General features: G+C 45.4%; 1 protein-coding gene across 1 annotated transcript; it reads right to left on the bottom strand.

The window, feature by feature from the left end:
• Positions 1 to 6,215: 6,215 nt before the first annotated feature.
• gyg2 (glycogenin 2) lies at positions 6,216 to 18,961 on the bottom strand. The gene is made up of 9 exons (XM_070930926.1): positions 18,893 to 18,961; positions 14,755 to 14,966; positions 14,447 to 14,621; positions 12,554 to 12,716; positions 11,492 to 11,618; positions 11,023 to 11,218; positions 9,751 to 9,846; positions 7,710 to 7,844; positions 6,216 to 6,708 (listed from the first exon to the last, which is right to left on the bottom strand). The coding sequence occupies exons 1-9, from the start codon at positions 18,959 to 18,961 to the stop codon at positions 6,583 to 6,585; spliced, it is 1,299 nt and encodes a 432-aa protein (XP_070787027.1). The 3' UTR covers positions 6,216 to 6,582.
• Between the last annotated feature and the right edge of the window lie 1,506 nt (positions 18,962 to 20,467).

Raw genomic sequence — 20,467 nt, 5'->3', positions numbered from 1 at the left:
AATGATGAAATAACGAGTTGAGTTAACACCTGCAGTTGAGTGTGCGCTGTATCGAGGCCAAACGTCGATGGCATTTTCGTGCACCGTAGTTTGTCGTTTTCACCATTTTGTGTATCATCCACATCACTTGGAAATATATCTATCGGCCTCCCATTTTGAATACTTTTAATAGCAATGTTTGCTAAAGAAATGCTAATCGTGTGGGAAAGCAGGCAACAATAACGCCTTGGTTTGACATAATGCCATGTGTTCCAGTTTGCCTTTGTTGTTGCATTGCATCATTTCTTTTGTTTATAGTTATCGCTCGTAGACGGTTGCTGTTGTCATGTTCTCATTATTTTTGGTTACCTTTCAGTTGTTGCCTTTTTTGCAGTTTAGCTTTAGGCTAATGACTCCCATAGCATATTGCCCATTACCAAGTGACGGTAGGATTGGATTGGCACCTCATCCCGCAAGGTAATACACAGGCCAAACTCCATAACAAAGCCACATTTTCAATAAAATACATGGGCCACATTTATAAACTTGTAGTTATCTCAAATCACTCAGGGAGGATGGGGCGCACAAGTGACTAAATTGTAGTTCTTTAAATGAAGTTGAATGAAAACACCAGGTGCTTTACAAAAATGCCTCAAGCAAAACGTGGTGCAGTCGCTTCTGACAGTGACAGATTGTGCCAAGCCGTAAAGAACGGCATAACTTCTCATTTTCTAACTGGGATATATTGTTTAACTTAATTACAGAGTTGACTGAAAACGTGTGCGGCGTTGCCTTTGATTCATTTGATTAATTTTTACTGTCGCGGATGTCCATCTGAGGTATTTTCCCGTGTGTTATTTTTCCATAACTGGACTCAGATATTTCAGTAATAATTGCTTCCTGCTCTCAGCAGCGCACGCCACCGTTGAATCTGCCTCTGGAAAATTGCTGACGCAGGGTTCTGTGTCCTCATTTGTAAATTATTTGTCTTCGACAGACTGTGATGCATAGCAATTTCCCCATATTTTAATAAAAGTTTCCCACCTGTGTCTACTAAGCTCAGAGTCAAAAGCAGAAACTTTTTTTTATTTATTTTTTTTTTATTGCTGAGGCAGCAATAAAGCAAACGGCTGGAAGAATGATGACTCAAGAATGTTTGCCACTGTACCATAAATGACATTCATAAGTGAGAATAATGGTTTTTTTTTTTAAATAACTTAGAAATAGGAGCGTTTGCCAAAAAAAACAAAAAAAAAAAACACCATACAGAAGTTTGTCACTTTTTACTTGCTACTACTTTTTTCGCAATGGAATTATTCAAAAGTTGCACGCAGTTTTTTTTGTTTTTTTTATTCAGCTGGCCTCGGGGAGCAGAGCACAGACACAAATCTGAGAAAGTGCTCTTTTTGGACGAAGGAAGTAGGTCACCGTTGGCTCTCGAGGACTTGAGACTCGCAATCATTGCTTTGGGAATACGGCCGCAGTCTCGTCTTCCAGAAAGAAGAAACATCTGGAGCCGCGAGGAAACCCCCCCCCCCCCCATTAGTTCAGCCGATTTCAGCCTGAAAGAGTCTCACTGTCAGTATCTGCGGAGTTCTGTGGCTCTCTTTGTCAAACCTGGCATTCATCATATCAGTCAGGGGGAGCTGGGGTTAGCCAGTGCTACCACTGTGCTGCCTCATCTAACGTCTACCCGAATGATCTTCAGCTTTGGTCTTGCAGATGAAATCAACATTTTCCATCCTGGAAAGTGATTAGACTGTATATTTTACCCCCCCCCCCCCCACACACTTTGTCGCGACCTCTTCTGGTCTGACCCGGATGGTCTGTTGTGGAAACTGACATCGTGGGACATTGAAGGAGAGGTCACCATTTGAGGGATTAGTGCCAAACAAGGCACGTCCCCTTCAGCTCGGATGCAACAAAACAAGGAGAGGCCTTGCGTGGCTGATCGACATGGAATTTGTGTCCTACAGCAACGCAATCAATACTTTTGAGACGACGTCGGCTTCTTTCTTCGGTGCGCGAAAAAAGACATCGGAGATGTGGAGACTCCTCGATAATGGAAATGAAAGCAGCCCTGGGCCAACACCTTTCCTCCTCTGCGCCGCCTGCGATGTTGACAACATTTTCATCAGGCTCTTTCAGCCAGCTGTTAAGTGCGCACGTGTGATATATATCACCCCCCCCCCCCCCCCCCGTCTTTGACAGTGTGTTCATTTAAATGTTGTTTCAAGCAAAATGGTTTTAAAGGTAACAGACTAAAACACTTTAGAGCAGTGACGCCCAAGGAGAAACGTCGGCTCCTTTGCTCTGAACGTAAAGGAAAGTGTCAGGAATCTGCTCGGTGCTTCGCGGGTTTCGTGTTTTCTAAGAACCTTTTTCTCTGCCGCGCATTTGAAAAGATGATTCCAACCTCACAAAGTTGGTTTCTCCTTGTTAACGTTAACGGACTGTTTCACCAGCTGCTTCGTTTCAACGTATGACAAGACACAGGCCACAAGAGTCTCCCCCTGGTTCCAGCTGCTGTGCGGTAAACTTTGGACCTTTGGATCGTCTCCCACTCCGGGAATTAGTGTCTAAGGGCGGATGTGAACATGCCTGTAGGCCAACTTGCTGCTGGATTTTGTTGAATTTATTCTGCCTGAGTTGGATAAGATTCGCAGAATTGATGTTCCGGACCCCAGCAGCCAACTGAGAAATCCTCTTTTTTTTTTACGAGCCCACTGAAAACTGTATCCTAGCTTATCAAGAGGTAACAAATGGACCTCAAACATCCCTGAAGATGCATATGTCCGTCGTATTGCAGAGTGCTTAGTTAGTTAGTGTAATTGGGGGAATCTGGTTTGGTTTGTGGCCCAGAATTTGGTCGGCAGCGCACCACTGCAAGGACGAACCCCATTCGGCTGCTCTGCCCCATCAGGAGCCTTGGAATGAGTGCATACCGGAATCCCCTCCACGGCTGACTCGTCGTTACCCTCGCGGCGCCCAATTAGCCTGATCACAGAAATTGGGGGTCATCGGGATCCTTGAAGCGCTGATCAAATTAGCTGGGCGGCTTTGAGCGTGAATCTAAGTAGTCATGCGACGGCTACCGCACATGATGAGCGGAGGAGGCGGTTCAGAGCGGTTAACCCAGAAACATATGGAGGCGCTTAGGATTCTCTGACAGTCATCACATTTCCCTCTGTGTTTGTCTGAAGGCAATCACAGCATGGCTTAAATAACAGCTGGGGCTGACTGGCATGGGCATGTAGCCTACACCTGCACACACACACACCAATGCTCTCCTTCCTTTTCCTCTGCCCCCCCCCCCCTCTCACACACACACAGCCTCATCCACAATCATCCCTGAATCACTTACTCCATCAAGCAGAAATCTTGTGTACTCATCAAGCCACAGAAGAGTTCCAGATGGGGACATTATCAGGACTATTTGTTCATCTAAACACACTAAAAGAGGGGTGGGGGTGGCACTTATTGAAAATAAAGAATAAAGAAGTGAAGGGGGGAGACAGAGGGAATAGAACCCAGGTGCTTCACCATTCTAGACCAAAAACAGCCCTCGGAGCCCCTGGTTATTTGGCCAAGCGTGCCGTTCAGATTCCTCCCCCTCGAGATTTGCGCTTCTCGGAGGCACATATGGGTGTCAGTCCGACACCGTCAAAACAAATAGACTGGGCCAGTATGGGGAAATTCTTTGTGGGGTCAGCGTGGGGGCATGCGCCGGTTACGCAAGTGAGAGGCTGAAGGCTCTCCGCGAGTTATGCATTTGATTGGTTTCATTCAAACAAGCAGCGCATGTTTGTTTTGCGCTTTTTAACTTTTCTCCCTGGTTGAGTTGCTCAGGAGGCTGAAATGGCCATGGGTCTGCTAGAAACACGGATTTCTTGCTGGCGAAAAGTGGCACCTAGCGCCATCATCAGGTTAAAATGTCAGTACTGTCCGATACTTAGGTTTATAGACCAAAATACCCACAGAACTAACGCCAGCCCCCTCAGCCTCAGCCGTACTTTGTGTTTAGTGCTAACTAGCAAATGTTTGGAATGCTAACACACTAAGCTATGATGTGAACATGGTAGACATGGCTAACATTGTCACTGTGAAAATGTTAGCATGCTGACGTTCACATTTAGTGCCTAAATGCAGCCTCACAGAGCCACTAGTGTATTGACATTGTTCATTCATAAGTGACTGCGACATTAGCAGTTAGCATGCTAGCTTTGTTAGCTTTTTTTCTTGTTGTTGTTATGTATTTCTTACATCAGCTTTTCACAATTCAAAGGAAAGGGTGAAAGTGTGCGCCGCCGACTCATGTGCTCCGCAGCCACGGAGGTGTCGCTGGGGGGGGGGGGGGGGTCGAACAGGGTTCAGGGGTCAACACCTCATGTTACTTGGCCACAACTGTGTGGTCCTCTTCGGCGGTTCTTTGGCATCCCCTACGTAACTGTAACCCCTACATTTTTGGCTAATGTGGCTAATCTAGCCCTTGATGAAATATGTTTCCAATAGGCTGTTAATCATTGGCCAAAGTGGGTGGCCCACATCCAACATCATTTTTTATTTATTGAATCACAAATGAACTGCGGCAGACTTCGTGCGACATGCCTCACTGGTTTACATACTATCACTGTGATTATGTGTATATATATATATATATAACTTGTAATTTTGCCTTTGATTATCTTGGACTGCCACATTGGTTAATTAATATCAGCGTTTGCCGCCTTGTGTTGACACGCTTTGTCAATCCCTCCTTGTAATTACCACTCGGAGGCTGACAGGTCGTATTTATGCTAAATCACACACAACACGAATGCAGAATTAGACTCCAGTCTGCCAGCTAATCGTTGCAGGAGCTGGTTTCACAGATTCATAGTCAGTCAGCTCAGCTGCTGTCTATTTGCTGGAATAAAAGCTGCAGACTCCGGTGGGGGGGGGCGTCTATGGCACCCCAACAGAGCCGTCCAAATAAAGATATCTGTTGTTAGTTAACCTGGGTTAGGAGCCGCCTCGAACGGCGTTATTTCAAGAATGTCAGCGTCTGCGGGGACTAATCTCTGATTCCTTTTTGCCTTCTCAGAGCTTAATGAATGAGGCAGTCAAGGGAAACCAGCAACTTATCCCAGATCGGCGCTCGCACTTTAATCTTGATGAATCGGAGTCAAGCGGGAGCCGCTCGTCCGAGAGCATCGATGTGCCTGGTTGACTTTCAAAGCAATCATTATAAGGCCTTTTTTCGCAGCGCAGGCCCCCGGCCCCCAGCCCTAGCTCACCTCCCGCCATTCGCTTTGCATTCGCCACACTATCTTCCATCGCCGTGTCACAACATTATGGGAGGAACGCCTATGAAAATTACATGCGCCGTGTGCCCGGTGGATAAGGATCACACAGCATACTGCTGACTGCAGCCAGACACCTATTAATCTGTTGTCCCTGCCTCTCTTTGTTTTGTTGCCACGATGGAGAGAGTTCTGATAGAAGCGCCGCAGTGCCCCCTGGTGGAAAAACTAGCACACAACCTCAAGCAGAGAAGTGAATGCAGATTAAGTTGTTGAAAGAGAATAAATCAATAGGAAAATATCACAAGCTTGACTGTCAACATGGATACTTGTGTGAGTGGAGCGTTCACAATTTGGAGATGTTGAATCGTTAACTTCAATTAATTATTTTGCTTTTGTAACGTGGTATATCAAATAGGATTGGGTAGTGCGTTATTTTAGGAATCCCCTACAGTAATTTATAAGTAGGTTACCCGGAAATAAGTATAAATAGCCTCAGAGTTACATAAATAAATTGGATGTTAGCCTGTAGAGAAATTTTCCATCATGTACTCTCTATAGTTACACTCAATCAGTTCACTGGAATTCATCAAATTGGAAGCAAACCACTTGGTCAGCATGGAGCCAAAATAAAGAAAATGACAACCATTCTAATGGAGTACACACAGTCCTGCTGCCGCAAATACTCACTGGAGCACCAAATTGTGGATTAATCCGCCGCTGAAAATAGTCCCCAGCAAATGAACTTATTGCTACTTTAACGTCTGATTAAAACCCCACTGACCACCTGTTTTTGTGAGCTGGATTTCGTTGACAAGATAATTATGAGAATGACACCAGCGTATTAGCTGTCGTTAACCTTTGATGGCGCAGAGACAGAAAGAAAACCACAGCACTGTAAAATCACTTTTACTGTCATTTGTGTCATGTCAATTTTCAGCAGGTACTGCACAATAGTGGTTTCTAGTGTTTTATAACTCTATCAAATGATTTGATCGCAGAGGATTCTGTTTGTAGAAAAAGAAAACAATCCTGGTATAAAAAAAAAAGTGGTTCAGTCTTATGTGTTGGTTTTAGTCCCCAGGTCAGTCTCAATGTCCCCATGAGGGTGGTGGGAGTGGTACACATCACCTCTCAGCCCCAGCGTCTTGATACTACAGCTAGGTGTCAGAGGTCTCACACATGGGAACACAAATCAGTATTTTAGTCTGCCTGTAAAACACGGCGTCGGTCAGATCCTGAAATCCCAGGCTGGAACCACCGGCTTCGGACTAAACTGACAGTCAGTTCGGATTACAGAGCTGTTCCCGCAAGTGGGCCGTTAGTCCAGGAAGCGATCCAGCATCCTCTGGATGTTTTGGAAGGCGTCTCGGCCCAGGTAGTCGGCCTGCCCGGCCTCCCACAGCCTGCGATGCTCCAGCCTCTCTGCCTCTGGGTCTGCGGCCGCCTGCCGCGATGAAGTGGGAGGAAAAACAAATCAGTCTTCAAAGGGAGTGTGTCACAAGAAAGACTCTCTACTCAGGCTCGATCTTAGGTTCTAGCTTCAGGCTCTCAGTATGTGCAGTTGGGCGCGTGCAATTTCACAATTGGCAGATTGCCGTTATTCTATATGCATTATTTATTTGAATGCTCATCTTTTGAACACTTTCAACTAATCGGTTTTACCTTCAGGATCATTCAAAGCGGCCACACTGAGCTTGGAGGCACCTTTTGTTTCAAATAAACGCTTTATTAATGGTAATAAATTAGATACGCAGTAAGGTAACATTAGAATTAACAATAATAATTACATTTACGATCGCAGACACCAAAAAAACAACCCCTTTGTTAATGAGGTATTAGTGATCTAAGCATTAACCCCCCCTCCGCCCCCTCCAAGTACAGTACGCTCCCAACTCAGGGTTGACGTTTCGGAAGCCGAGTACAGCACAGTCGGATAGCTGGATGGATGTGCAGAGGAGCGTTAACTGCTCAGGTTCTAGAGTCAGCATGAACGATCACACATCATTCGTTGCTGTCAGTCGAAGAACTGATCTGACGCCTGTCGGTCTTCCACCACTGGCCTCGGCCGCTGTTGCTGTGTGAACAAGCCAGTCAGAGGCGCCAGTCAGAGCTGTGGTAAATGTGGACGCCTTGCGGTTGGGTACGAACTGCAATCAGTTTTTGAAAACTTCCGCCGGTTGTTAAAATGCGCATGTAACAGAATATTAAGTTGTAGGATTGGAAGTTTCAGACCGAGATGCGCCTTGAGAGATAACTTCTCTACGTGTGTTTGGAGCATTGGAGGACCACCCGGAACACCCGGAACCCTTTCAAGATATCAACGGTGAGGAATCGTAATTACGGGGACACAACAAATGAGGGAGTGTATCTCTAAACTGGTCTTGTGTTTCGACCAATGTGGCAATCAGGGTGGTAGAGAAGTCAGAAAGGAAAAGGTTTACGTACGGGACGTGTACCACCAGTGTCCGAGGCGCCGCTGCCGCCCTCCAACCCCTCTGCTCCAAGAGCTGGGTCCTGGATCTCGGCCCTCTCGGACGTTCCTGAGTCTTCCTCCACCGCCGTGTCATCTGCGGGGGAACGCTGCAGACACCAGTACGTCATGTCATGCTGTACACAAAATGTCGGATGTTCATGTTCATGTTCATGTTCATGGGGTGCTGTCATACGGGAGGGTGTGTGTGTGTGTGTGTGTGTGTGTGTGTGTGTGTGTGTGTGTGTGTGTCTGTTCGGGGGCTAATCTTACAAGCTCGTACAAGCACAATGCATCAAGTTGAAATGAATTAAACAAAATGACAGAAACGCAATGAGGAGGCTCAGAGGCCTGTGGCAGATAATAGGCTCTGTGTGTGTTCTGTTTTGTTTTGTTTTTTTCTTTTCTGCCGGAGTCAAATGCAGTGAAGCAGAAATACTCATAAATTAACAGTCTCATCTACTGGAACTAACAAGAGGCACTCGAGCTGCCTAATAAGCCACCATAATAATCACCATGATATACTATAAACACAAGTGGCTATGCTAATAAGGCCATTCATTAAGCTAATTAATAGAGTGATTAGATAATATTTCTAATGACTACTTCACAGAATATGTGTGACTTAAAATGAAGTATGTTTAAAGGAGCTTTTTTTTTTTCTTCTCTTTTGATGGAGCTAGCAGCTTCCCTCCACTTCCAGTCTTTGTGCTAAGCTAGGCTAACATGTCCCAGACCCATCTCTGTTCTGGATGCACAGAGATGAATGGTATTATTATTATAATTATTAATGAACAGTCTCATCTACTGGAACTAACAAGAGGCACTCGAGCTGCCTAATAAGCCACCGTAATAATCACCATGATATATTATAAACACAAGTGGCTATGCTAATAAGGCCATTCATTAAGCTAATTCATGGATTGATTAGATAATATTTGTAATGACTACTTAGAATATGTGTGACTTAAAATAAAGTATGTTTGAAGTAGCTTTTTTTTTCTTTTGATGGAGCTAGCAGCTTCCAGTCTTTGTGCTAAGCTAGGCTAACATGTCCCAGACCCATCTCTACTGGATGCACAGAGATGAATGGTATTATTATTATTATTATTATTAATTAACAGTCTCATCTACTGGAACTAACAAGAGGCACTCGAGCTGCCTTCTAAGCCACCATTATAATCACCATAATATATTATAAACACAAGTGGCTATGCTAATAAGGCCATTCATTAAGCTAATTCATGGATTGATTAGATAATATTTCTAATGACTACTTACTTCACAGAATGTGACTTCAAATGAAGTATGTTTAAAGGAGCTTTTTTTTTTCTCTTTTGATGGAGCTAGCAACTTCTCCCTGCTTCCAGTCTTTGTGCTAAGCTAGGCTAACATGTCCCAGACCCATCTCTGTACTGGTTGCCCAGAGGTGAAGGGTAAATGTACTTACACTTATTTGGCGCTTTTCAACCTTGGTGGTTCCCACAGACCTTTACAGTTTGGTTTCACACATCAAATATTGGTTGTATGTGCGTGTGTGTCATTTTCAATTGAACACTGGGAGCCAAAATGAAGGATTTTAAAGGCACCCCCACAGGTGTTTTAGGTGTGCAGTACCTTTAGTGCAGCAGGGTTTTTTTTTGGTCACTTGGGGACAGCGCAATAAGCCGTAAACACAACAGTGTTGAATGTGTTAGTTGCCTATTTACCCATCCAGCAGACCCAGAGCAACATAGCATTTATTTGAATGAACCTGACGAATGCCAAGTCCAATATTCGCCCTCCTTTTTAGCTCTCGTTTCTCAACTCCTGAGAGAAATATCTGGCTCTTTCTTTCTGAAGGGGGAAATGTTTCATTTACATATTGGTGAGGTACCATGCTTAAACACACACACACACACACACACACACGCGTCAAGACACCATGGCCATAACAAACATAATATCCGACAGTGGCACAAAAGTAGAGCTATCAATCAAGGTCAAAAGGATCAACATTCTGGTGTCTCAGCTTACCGCCTTTGCTTCAGGAGGGAGTGAAAAATGCGCGAGCAGCGACTCAGAGCGGTCCAAGTTTTCCCTAAATGGCACCTTGGCATCTCGTTGTTGGATCTGCAAAACAAGGGAGGGATTTTTTTTTTTTTTTTAGTGTTCAACCAATACCGGTTCCGAGGCAGCCACGTGTTTATGTTGCAAGCCAAGCTCTGCAGCAGCTTATGTGACGGACCGGCAAACCTTCGACTAAAGAGGGCGAAGTCATCAGCGAACTGTTGAGCGTTCAGAGTGAAAGCCCAGCAGGGCCACTGCCAAAGACGGCACGTGGTTGACCTCCCGCACAATAACATTGGGTGACGCTGCTTTCATTTCTAGAGTAACCCTGAGAGTCTTTTAGTCAAACCAGAGCATGACCAGCTGAACATGTAAAATATACGTAATAAACTTCCAATAATAAATCAACAAAGAATTAATGTTTACTTGGGGTTTAAAGGCTTAGGGTGGTGATATCCTCTATTTTTCCTTCTTGTCAGCTAATCCCGTGTGCAGAGCTGAGCCAACGATGAATGCATCTGCTAACAAGCATTGTGTGTTTGTGTGTGTGTATCAAGATAGCTCTTATTCCACTGAAAATAGTCCCCAACAAACGCACCATTTTCCTTCTGTTTGAGTTTTGAGTAACGTTTGATAAACACCACAGTCAGCAGCTGTTTCAGGCCTTTTATCCCTTTCAAATGAAATCATATATTTGTGAGCTGTTTTTTTTTTAAAGATTTATGTCTTCAGTACTTTGGAAACCCAAAGGGCTTTTTCGAGGCAGAGCGCCAAGTGTTGAGGGACGGACTAACTCACTGTTTTCCAGAATCGAGGTGTTGTGTATGCTGGCTTACAGGGAATGGTGTTAATGTTAAAATAATCCTGTTCTTTTCAAACCACAATGTGGGCCTACTTCAGGTATATTCTGTGTGACTTTGTCTTGTGTCTTTAGATTGCAGTGTAAACGTCTGTTGGCTATTTAATTGTCATTCATGTCACATCAAGTGGTAGATTAAAAAAAGTGCAGAAGATGAACAAACCTGAATCAGAGGCCTTTTATTTTATTCATGAACCTTTCCCTCCCTGACTGGTGCAGCATATTAACAGTGTGGCTGCGTTTATCAGGGTCCCAGCACTGAACCGGCTCGGTTCCTGGAGGTCGGCCCACGTTTGAGCAAGGTCCCGGGCTCCTAACCTGGCTGAGCGTGCAAACCAGAATCAGAGAGCGCAGAATCAGAAGACAGGCGCCTTTCGTACCAGTTGTGGTTTCTCCAAGCCTTGACCGGACTGCGCCCCCGGTGGAGACGATGCCGCGGGACCGAGTTCGTGTTCCTTCCACCACAGAGACACGAACGGTTCCATGGTGTGTGAGCGGCTGCCGTCCCTCCAGCTGCTGGAGCTCCAGGGCTTCAATGCTCCCAAGAAATGGACGATCTTCGCGTTGTGGCCAAACCTGCGGCGGCAAAATGACAACTCCGACATGTTTGCGTCGCGTACAAGGACTTCATGTGCAATCATGTGCCTCTGATTTGACTACTTGGTGGTGGTCCAAGCTGAAATCACATTCTATCTATTACTGCAAGGCACTGCATAGATGAGAATTAGCAATTCCGTCCGTGAGTGCGGTGTCATTACTACTGATTATAGGTTAACCCTCATCCACAAATACAAAAGTGTGTAAACAGAGTAGGGCGTGTGATGGGTATAAAGTATGGTAAACACTCGCTGTTGGAAAGCAGGGAGGTAGCTGTAGACGGTGCTGGCACTGAGGTTGTAGACAAACGGCAGGTGTTTACTGATGTCGTCCACCGGCCAGCCACTGAAGAAAGAGTTCAACAGGCCCTGGTCCCCCCCTGACAGCAACCGGGGAGAAACAGATAGCGTTAACAGGCGCGAATAGCCCGCCATTCTAGTCTTAAAGCTGGAGTGCGGAACGTTGCGCCTGCAGGGTTTTTTTTTTATGCGTTGCAAATTGTCCCGCCTGGTGCTATCTGAAGTATCCTTGATGCGTGGTCTCTGTCTCTACATGGCGTCCCATTCAGCTCGGTTGGCGTACAAAACGCATCACTACTGTTGCACCAGGATCTCCACCAAGAGATTTACCCGGCGGTGAAAAGCGGAATCAACATTGCGTGAAGTCGCTTGACAACGGCTTGAATGTTAACGGACGTTCATTTATACGTAAAAGTCCCGCACTCCAGCTTTAAAAAGGAGCTGTTCACTGTGTTCTGCCAATAAAGAAAGGACCCGAAATCACACAGGGGCATAGGGCAAATGAGTGGGTACGGGTAAGAAAATCAATTTTTCCCGAACTGGGTTTAAAGCCCAACAAGAAGCTGAATTCTCAGTAATCAAGCTGCCGACGTCAAGAGCGAAGATGTGAACTGCGTAACAGAGACACCACGCGATGAAGGACTTTTAAGTAGAGTCAGGAGTTATCGGCAACAGATGGATGGATGTAAAGTCGCATGTGGGTTAGGCAGTCCCCTTTAAACAAGTCCCGAATGCCGAACTTTCATGCGCTTTCAGTCAAATTCTTCTCCTGAAAAAACACACACAAATTTTAGTCAGTATTCATAGTTTTTCAGGTGTTACATCCCACCAAAATAAACAATGGACCACTTTCATTCATTTTAAAAGAGAGAGAGAGACAGAATAACAAGCAACTGAACTCTTGCCTCTTCTTTTGATTCTGTCTGAATGGATTCAGCGGAGTTGCCAGTAATCAGAGCACACAGAGCATTCTCCGATTGTTTAGTTTGAACCCTGACATGTTGCTGCGCGTTACCGTCAAAGCTGCCGCGCTGCAAGGCGTGATCCAGGAGGCCGGCGTGGGTTCGGAGGGACGGCACGAAGACAAACACGCCGGAGTTGAAGCAGTCGGGCCAGCCGGGATCAGGGGCCGCCGACAGCTCGTCTCTCTCGAATAGCTCGTCCACGTTGCGCAGAACCTGAGGGGGAACAGGTCTAACATCTGAAAGCTGGACCGGTGGATATGCGAGCGCATGTGTGTGTGTGTGTGTGTGTGTGTGTGAGGGTAAATGCCCTTTGAAGGCTGATATGCACACGTTTAGGTTGCAACAGCCGAGAGACGGACGGAAGTCTCAGTTCTGCCTCCACCCCGATTCAGTGCAGGTAAATGGGATCTAGTTTGTGCTGCTCAAAGCGTTGAAAATTAACAAGACCTTCCAGTCCAGATTCATTAGGTCATTACCTCTCTTTACAAATCTGAATTTCCTTCAGGTGCGCTAATTGATCCGAATGTATCCAACAAATCTGAGGAACCATTACCTCAGGGTAAAAGCCTCAAATGCTATGCTTTCCGTCTCGGAGAAATCTTAAAATGTCCAATAAAAGCACTAAAGGACGACATGCTGCTCAACCTCAACAGCGGCCTCCCCCAGCTCTGAGTGCGCCTGTGGACCCCCCTCAGCCCCGAAAACTTGAGCTCCTCGCCGACCGGCGCAAAGACAAAGACAAGCGGACATGTTTTTATTGTATTCTTAAGACTTGGGTTCTTACTCATGCTGTTTAGGGTCTCAATGCATTGTTGCACGGACGAGGACTCTGACATTGGAGTTGTGCAAGAAGGAATCCCTTCACGGCCGGTATATATGTACTACAGCAACCAATGAATCTTTCAACACATATGGGCACGCGAGTATTGTTTCAAGACAAGACTTGACGAAATGTGAACCGACCTGAAGGGCACAGACAGCGGCGACAAACATGCATTGAGGTCCAGCACGGTAGGGACGTTTGGGAGTGCAAGACCAGCGCACAAGCAGATGTCAGCGTATGTCAGCGCCGGTATAACCTCGTAACCTACGTTGTTCATCTCCTGTTTACTGAATGCGGCCTTCAAACGCACCTGCCCCTGCTACCCACGAGGGCGCCGTTTACACTGACCAAACAATGGGCCCCAGGCATGTCCTCCGACATGCGTGCAGGTATCGATTTCCAACGGGAACATGTTTGACTTCACTGACCCACACTGGGGGGACACTGGCTAACAGTTCAGAACATCAATGGATAAGCCTTAAAGGAGGTACACACCCACAGAGTGTGTTGACTGACAGATAGCCGGCATTTTATTTAGACAAGCCTCTGCCCCCCCCCACCCACCCACTGTGTGTTCCCCGCCGCAGACACACGCTGCTGAGGAGCTTTTCAAGATGCGGACTAAAAACAAACGAATCTGTTTTAGCGGAAGGATGGTTTTGGACATGCTGGGCACAAGACAGCTTTCAGATTCCCTGATCTGAGACCCGATCTCCTCTTTTTCCTTCCGTAGAACCGTAAAACAGCCTCACTATTTAAATAGACAGCATTTCCCGCGGCTCCTTCACAATAAAAGCCAACAGAATGCCTTTTTAATGTGAAGGAGCAGCAACAGGACATGTTTGGTTTACGTTAGCCTACGCATCGTCCCTGTCAAATGAACATCCATCAAACTATCAGGGACTTATTTTAGGGCACACATTTTAGCAATAAGCTAACCCAAAGCGAGTGCCGGCCTCAGTCTGGCACCCACATCACCCGGGGGGCACAAGGGGGCTGTCACAAAAGCCCACGCCGTCGGATTAATCTGGAACAACAACAACGACAACGGGGATTCTACACATAGTGGTATAGTGCTGTCAACGCGCGTCACATGTACTGTATGTTCGAGTAGACTCACAAGCGTGTCGGCGTCCAGGAAGACACATTTGCTGTACTGGGTCAGAGTCCAGCAGTGGATCTTGGTGAAGGTGACGCCGAGCTCAGGACGTCCCAGCAAGGACAGGCGGAGATGGTCCTCGCTGTCCATCACATCCACCATGATGACCTCGTCGAACACATTCTTAAGGGCGAGCCTGGTGAATTATGAAGATTAGTTATTACTTATAGTTGGGGGCTAATGCCAGGACTTCAATCAGTTTAAACACGTGCGAATTTTCACAGAATTGTATATTAGTGTTGGGACAGAAAAGGTGCGTCTCAACCCACCTTGACTGCTCTGAGACGTTCGGCGTGACCATGACGACGATGCTGCGAGTTGTCCCGTGGCGCTGTAAACTTCGAGCCACCACGATGGCGCCCATGCAGTATGGGTCTGTGGTGGCCAGAGTGACGAAGGCCTCACCGGCTAGAGAGCGATCAGATGACGGAATTAGAAAAAGACATACACAGCACTGATGTCTAACCTCAGCTATGATGGACTGGATGACGTTTATGCCAATACAAATGCACAGATGGGGGCTGGGTTGCACCAGCTAGTCATAGATCCGTTTAAGTTTAAGTTCATAGTCACTGCAAAAAGTACTGACTTCATTAATCAGGTTGCACCATCAAAACTTGAGAAATGCCCCAGCCAGTGAAGACTTTACGTGTAAATGTGTCGCTCGGAAACATCTACGGCGCGGTCCAATCGAGAGCAATCAACTATGTAAACAGGAAGTCACCGCGGTATCGCAAGTTAGCGTAACATCACAGTTTCAGAGGCTAAAAGATCCGTATTTTGTAAATGCTGACCTAACTGACCTTATTTATTCATTTATTTGCAATTTGGGGTACGTTGCGTTATTTCGGTCAAAACGAAATTTTAAAATCTTTGTTGTTCAACACAATCATCGAGTTTCAGGTCAGACGTGTCGACCTCTTTTGCCCCCTCACTCTAAACGGGTCACATGTGAGCATGCTAACTTATGTTAGCTTTGTTGATTAGCTCAGTTGGCGACGCGACAGCCGCGCTTGGCCGCAAACGCACTCTCCTGAGGCGGCTTAGCTTATTAGCTAGATTCGCCATCTGGGCGCTGGCTTGAACATAGATTTGTTTTTGTGATAGTACTTAATTTTTGATTTGTATTCGTGCTCGGCGGGAAAAGTTGTTCCGCGCAGAAACAAAAACACATGGCGTACATCGGGTCACGTGCAGAGAGGGGAAAAAGATTTAAAACAAAAATGGCCGGGTGGTTGAGTAAGCCGTCTCCTGGAATAAACACCAGGTCCCAGGCCACAGACAATCAGCACCTCCCTACCTATGTAATAGCAGCAGCCCATGATTATACAGTACACAACATACATGTACACATGCATATATATATATATATATATACATCTGCAACGCATACACTTACATACATATTACCCATACACATACGTATTAAGTATAAATTTGCACATATACGTATATAAGTATACCAATATATCGAATACGCGTGCCCAAGTGGGTGGTACTGGCTGAGTTATTAGTAAGTATTTTGCCGCTTCACACATGACTTAATTCTGATGTATTTGTAATCATTTTTTCTTCATTCCCACATGGACACTCTTAATAGTGAAAGTAGATTTGTTGTTGCTTTTCAACCTTTCAACGGCTCCCATAACCCCCACCCGGCTCCACCCTGTTCTACCCCCCCCCCCCCCCCCCCCGTGCGACGGTGCTGACCACCTTAAAGACTTCCACTTGAAGACTCTGCAGTACGTACGACGACATTTTCACACAAAGGACCACTAATGGTTCTTTGAATGCATTCATTTCCATTGTTGGTTTTACAATTAAGGGTCCCACACGGCGCATTAACTGCGCAGTCGTGACAGGCGGAGGCATGTAAAAACCTTTTGTCTGCAGCCAGTCTCTTGGCTGCGTGCAGCGTTCAATTTCACTTGCCGTTTGAGCAGAGCGTGGAGGGGCACAGAGTCTATTCTGACTTCAAGTCGAACTGGGTCACTACAGTGTGCTTCCGTGTAATTTAACAAACTCGGAGGGGGAGACCGGAGACAAGAGTGTGTGTGTGGAGGAGGTCAACTGCTGCGTCTGACTGAAATTCGATCTTGCGCATTTTCAAAATCGAGAGCAAATTCTGTTAAATGAAGTCACCCACCTGACATTTCGACGTCTCAAATCTTTTCCTCGCTGTCGTGCTTGGGAGGCCTCTTGGCTTCTAGGCTTCTTGGCTTCTAGGAACAGTCCGTCATGAGGGGCACCCAGCTGACACCGGGGCCTTAAATACCAGGGAGGATGACTTAGAATCTGAAGCCCCGCGATGAAGTCACGTCCCCCGTTCTGTTTTTTTTTTGTTTTTTTTCTCTCAGCAAGAGTAAAGAGCGGCGGCAGAGGCCCGTGTTTGTTCAACTGGTCATTCAACTAGTAGGAAAGGGGGCTTTGCCAAGTCTTGTGCAACGGACACGACCTTCACAGCTTGCCCCCCCCCCCCGGGAATTTTCAGACCCTTTTATCAGTCATTATGTTACAATGTGACAGTTGTTATTCTGGGTGATTTGTTTCTTCTTCCTCCTCAATTTACTTGTGATTTCATCAAACTTTTAGATTCATTCATTTAGATTTAGCCGGTAGTGCTCTTCCAGGTTCCCGCCCCCCTAGACTCATCTTCTGTCCCTCATTTTCTGCCAAGCTGAAAGCATGAACAGCATGAATGTTTTAGATTCTGTGGCTCCGGTCAGATATAAAACGTTGGAATCGACCTTTTTCTGCCGTGGTTGAATGACGAAATGAGGAATTTGAAAAAGGGGCAACGCTGGAAGGCGGAGCGGAAACGGAAGAAGAAGGATAAATGACGGTGACCCCCCCTCGCTTCTCTCGAAGACCTGGTGTCCGCTTATCAGTGTGGGATCAACTGTCCCTCAGAGCTGACCGCCAAGAGGGCGGCTGCTTACCCCTCCTAAAGAAGCCCCCCCTCTGTTTTAAGTCGTTCTAGGCCCATCTCTAAGCTGCCATTTATGTCCAAGATACAGATTTAGAAAACATTGTCTCCACTCATTGATTTATTTTTTTTAGTGGGCCACCGTGTTGTTCAGCCGTCTGGGAAAAACTATGCTGGCAAAAGTGGTGTGGGCAAAGAGGTCCTTCTCTGTTATGCTGGGAGATGCCTCCTTGTCTCGCGCTCTTCTCTTTTGTGGGGTCCCCCCAGGGGTTTATTCTGGGTCCCATCTTACTAGGTGGAGTGTAAATGACTGGCAGCTGGTGGACAAAGTTATAGGAATCTCCTTGATATGAGGATGTGTTAACCTCATCACCTCCTTCAGGGGTCATCAGTCAATACCAGATATTGTCGGATGTGACTTTGTACATAAAACAAAAACTATTAGATGTCATGCTTATATTTGAATATTAAAGCTGCAGTAGGCAATGTACTTTCATTATAATTTTTGTTGAAATAACTATTTTTGACCATTGGTTGTTTGATTCAGACTGGGTCCAGTTTTTTAACTAAATACAAAGGGTCTGACATGCAATCATAGTTAGCTAACATGTTAGCCAACATCACTGCGACTCTGTACCGGTAACGGCAAAATCAGGGGAGGGTCAATCGACCCTCAGAGAGGCATTTTCAAGTAGCCTTAGTGCTAACGGTAGCACCATAACAAGTCATCTGTGAAATGTTGATATTTAACCCAGCCAGCTAAAACAAGCTAACACACATGTCTGGTGCCTTGCAACAGCAAGAGGCTAACCATGCAAACCAATGCCCTGGAACAGAGCTAGCGCATGTTTGGTGCGTAATTTGGTGGCTGTATTAAGTAATGCCGCTAATCTAGAATAGAAGGAAAAACTAGAAAACGAATCAAGTTAACTTGGAAGTTGACTTTGCATTATTTTACGTTTTGTTTCTCTGTAGAAACGAGATTGATTTGTGGTTAATTCATTTGAGTTTAATCTATAGAAGATGATTACTGTGCGGACCCTGAGTTGAGATTATTCTGTCATACTTACAAACCGATCTCAAGGTGAAGAGTGGACCTTCGGCTGAAATTAGTAATCATGAGGCAAGAGATGACAAAACACAGATGAACTGTACAACACCACTTTACTGAAAACATGTACACACACACACACACACACACACTTTAGATCCACTCGCAAAAGTAAACATTGATCAAATCATCTGGCTTGAGTCTCTGCTTGTAAAGCTGAGGCAGGTTTGAATACGAAATACACTTCAAATTGAGATCACGACTGTTGATAATGAAACGCTCAACTTGCAGCATCAAGCCTAAAGCGAAAGTCGGCAGGCATCTATACACATTGTCCTTAGTATTTACAGCTCACAAGGGTGCAACTCATTTGACTGTTTTATAGCGTCATAACGATCAGAATCCCCTGACGCAATGGCTCTGGTCTTACGACACTTGGTGTGCTCATGTTTTGCCGAGGTCCAAGGGAGTCAACATGAACAAAGGCAAACGCGTCCATGATCCGAAGTGTGGACCCGTGTTCCTCGACTGCACGAGACCTCCAACTTATCAGGTCGTTTCTGTCGATTGTTTGATTCCCACGAAAAAAAAAATCGTACTCTCTGAAAAACAAAGTCAAAATGTGCCAGTGCGGTAAAAAAAAACTTGTTTCCGACAAAAAAAAATCGCCTTGTTTCAAGGACTTTTCGACAAACAAGTTTGCTTGTTTCATGTTTCACTTTGTCACTAGTAGGGCAGTGGAAAAACACAACCTCTCAACCTTGAAGTTGTCATGGCTAAGACGTTAGCAACAGCAACCAGCAGACATATTAGCACTTCATTAGAACTGTGTTTGTGTCCACCTGACGAATGTAAATGTGTGGTATTTATTCTTCTCCTGGTTCGGTTTTCGGTCTCCACCAACTCCTGAGGAAAAGAGTTGGCTCTTTAGCTGCTACATGCCCCACCATGTTCACCTGCCCGATGCTGTAGCTTTGTTTAACATGGATAAGCACCGTTTGTGGGCTGTAAAACCAAAATAATGAGCTTAAAAATTTTTTGTTTTGTTTTAAAAAAAAAAAAGGCTAATCATCTGTGGGTTTACAAGCAGCACCTTTCACATTACACAGTCATTTGGTTCATTGTTGATATAAGAATACTGATTAGTGCAGCTTTAAGAAAACAAGACTTTAGGGAATCAAATTACAGACAAAAAATGTTTTAGCAGTGCAAAATCAATCCCCAACATGACAACACGCAAAAAAAAAAAAGCCGATGCTATACGGTACAAAAAGATCCTCAACAATCTCACGATGACACGCCACTAAATTGTGTACATTTATTGGATGTATACATGTGTTTCATAGCCTCCATCTGCTGACGGTCGTGATAAGCATTTCGTATTAAAAGCTCCTTCTGCCGGATTTAGCTCCAGCTACATGATGATCATGTCAGCACGACCAGCTTGAAACATCTTTGGGTTACGCTGTAGATAGGATCGCTGTGAATTCTCAAATAGCTGCCGGCACCTTTATTCACCTCGACTGCAGGTGCGACCGGGACCTTTATTTGAGACAGGCCTTAATTCCCTGTATAATGTACATTCCGACGACTCTAATTCAATCAGCATGTCAAACTCACCACTCCATCCTGAGCTCTGAGCTTCTCCTCTCTGATAACGTACAACTGCTTCCATTTTGCAGTTTTTCTAAATTCTAAATTGCCTTCCAGCAGCTCAAAGGGCTGGTAGGGCTTTTACTTTGAAACATCTACAGGAAGAGTACAAAAAACAGCAAAGTAGAGGGAATTGGGAGTTAATTAGTGAATGAAAGCAGTATTTGTGATAACAAGAGAAACTGAGGGCAGCAGAGTGGGGAGTTTGACATGACCACGAATGCCACCCCTGCCTCCCGTCGTTATTTGAATACCTGCTTTTATTTGAGAATTTACGGCATATGGTTAAGGCAGACTCTGAGGTGTGCATTACAGGGTTGGTTCACAAAAACAAAAAGAAATCAAACAATTT

Source organism: Enoplosus armatus, chromosome 24, assembly GCF_043641665.1.
Source record: "Enoplosus armatus isolate fEnoArm2 chromosome 24, fEnoArm2.hap1, whole genome shotgun sequence".
In the NCBI taxonomy this organism is placed as follows: domain Eukaryota; kingdom Metazoa; phylum Chordata; class Actinopteri; order Centrarchiformes; family Enoplosidae; genus Enoplosus; species Enoplosus armatus.
The sequence above is the reverse complement of the archived record's forward strand: the minus strand, read 5'-3'. Positions and strand labels throughout refer to the sequence as shown.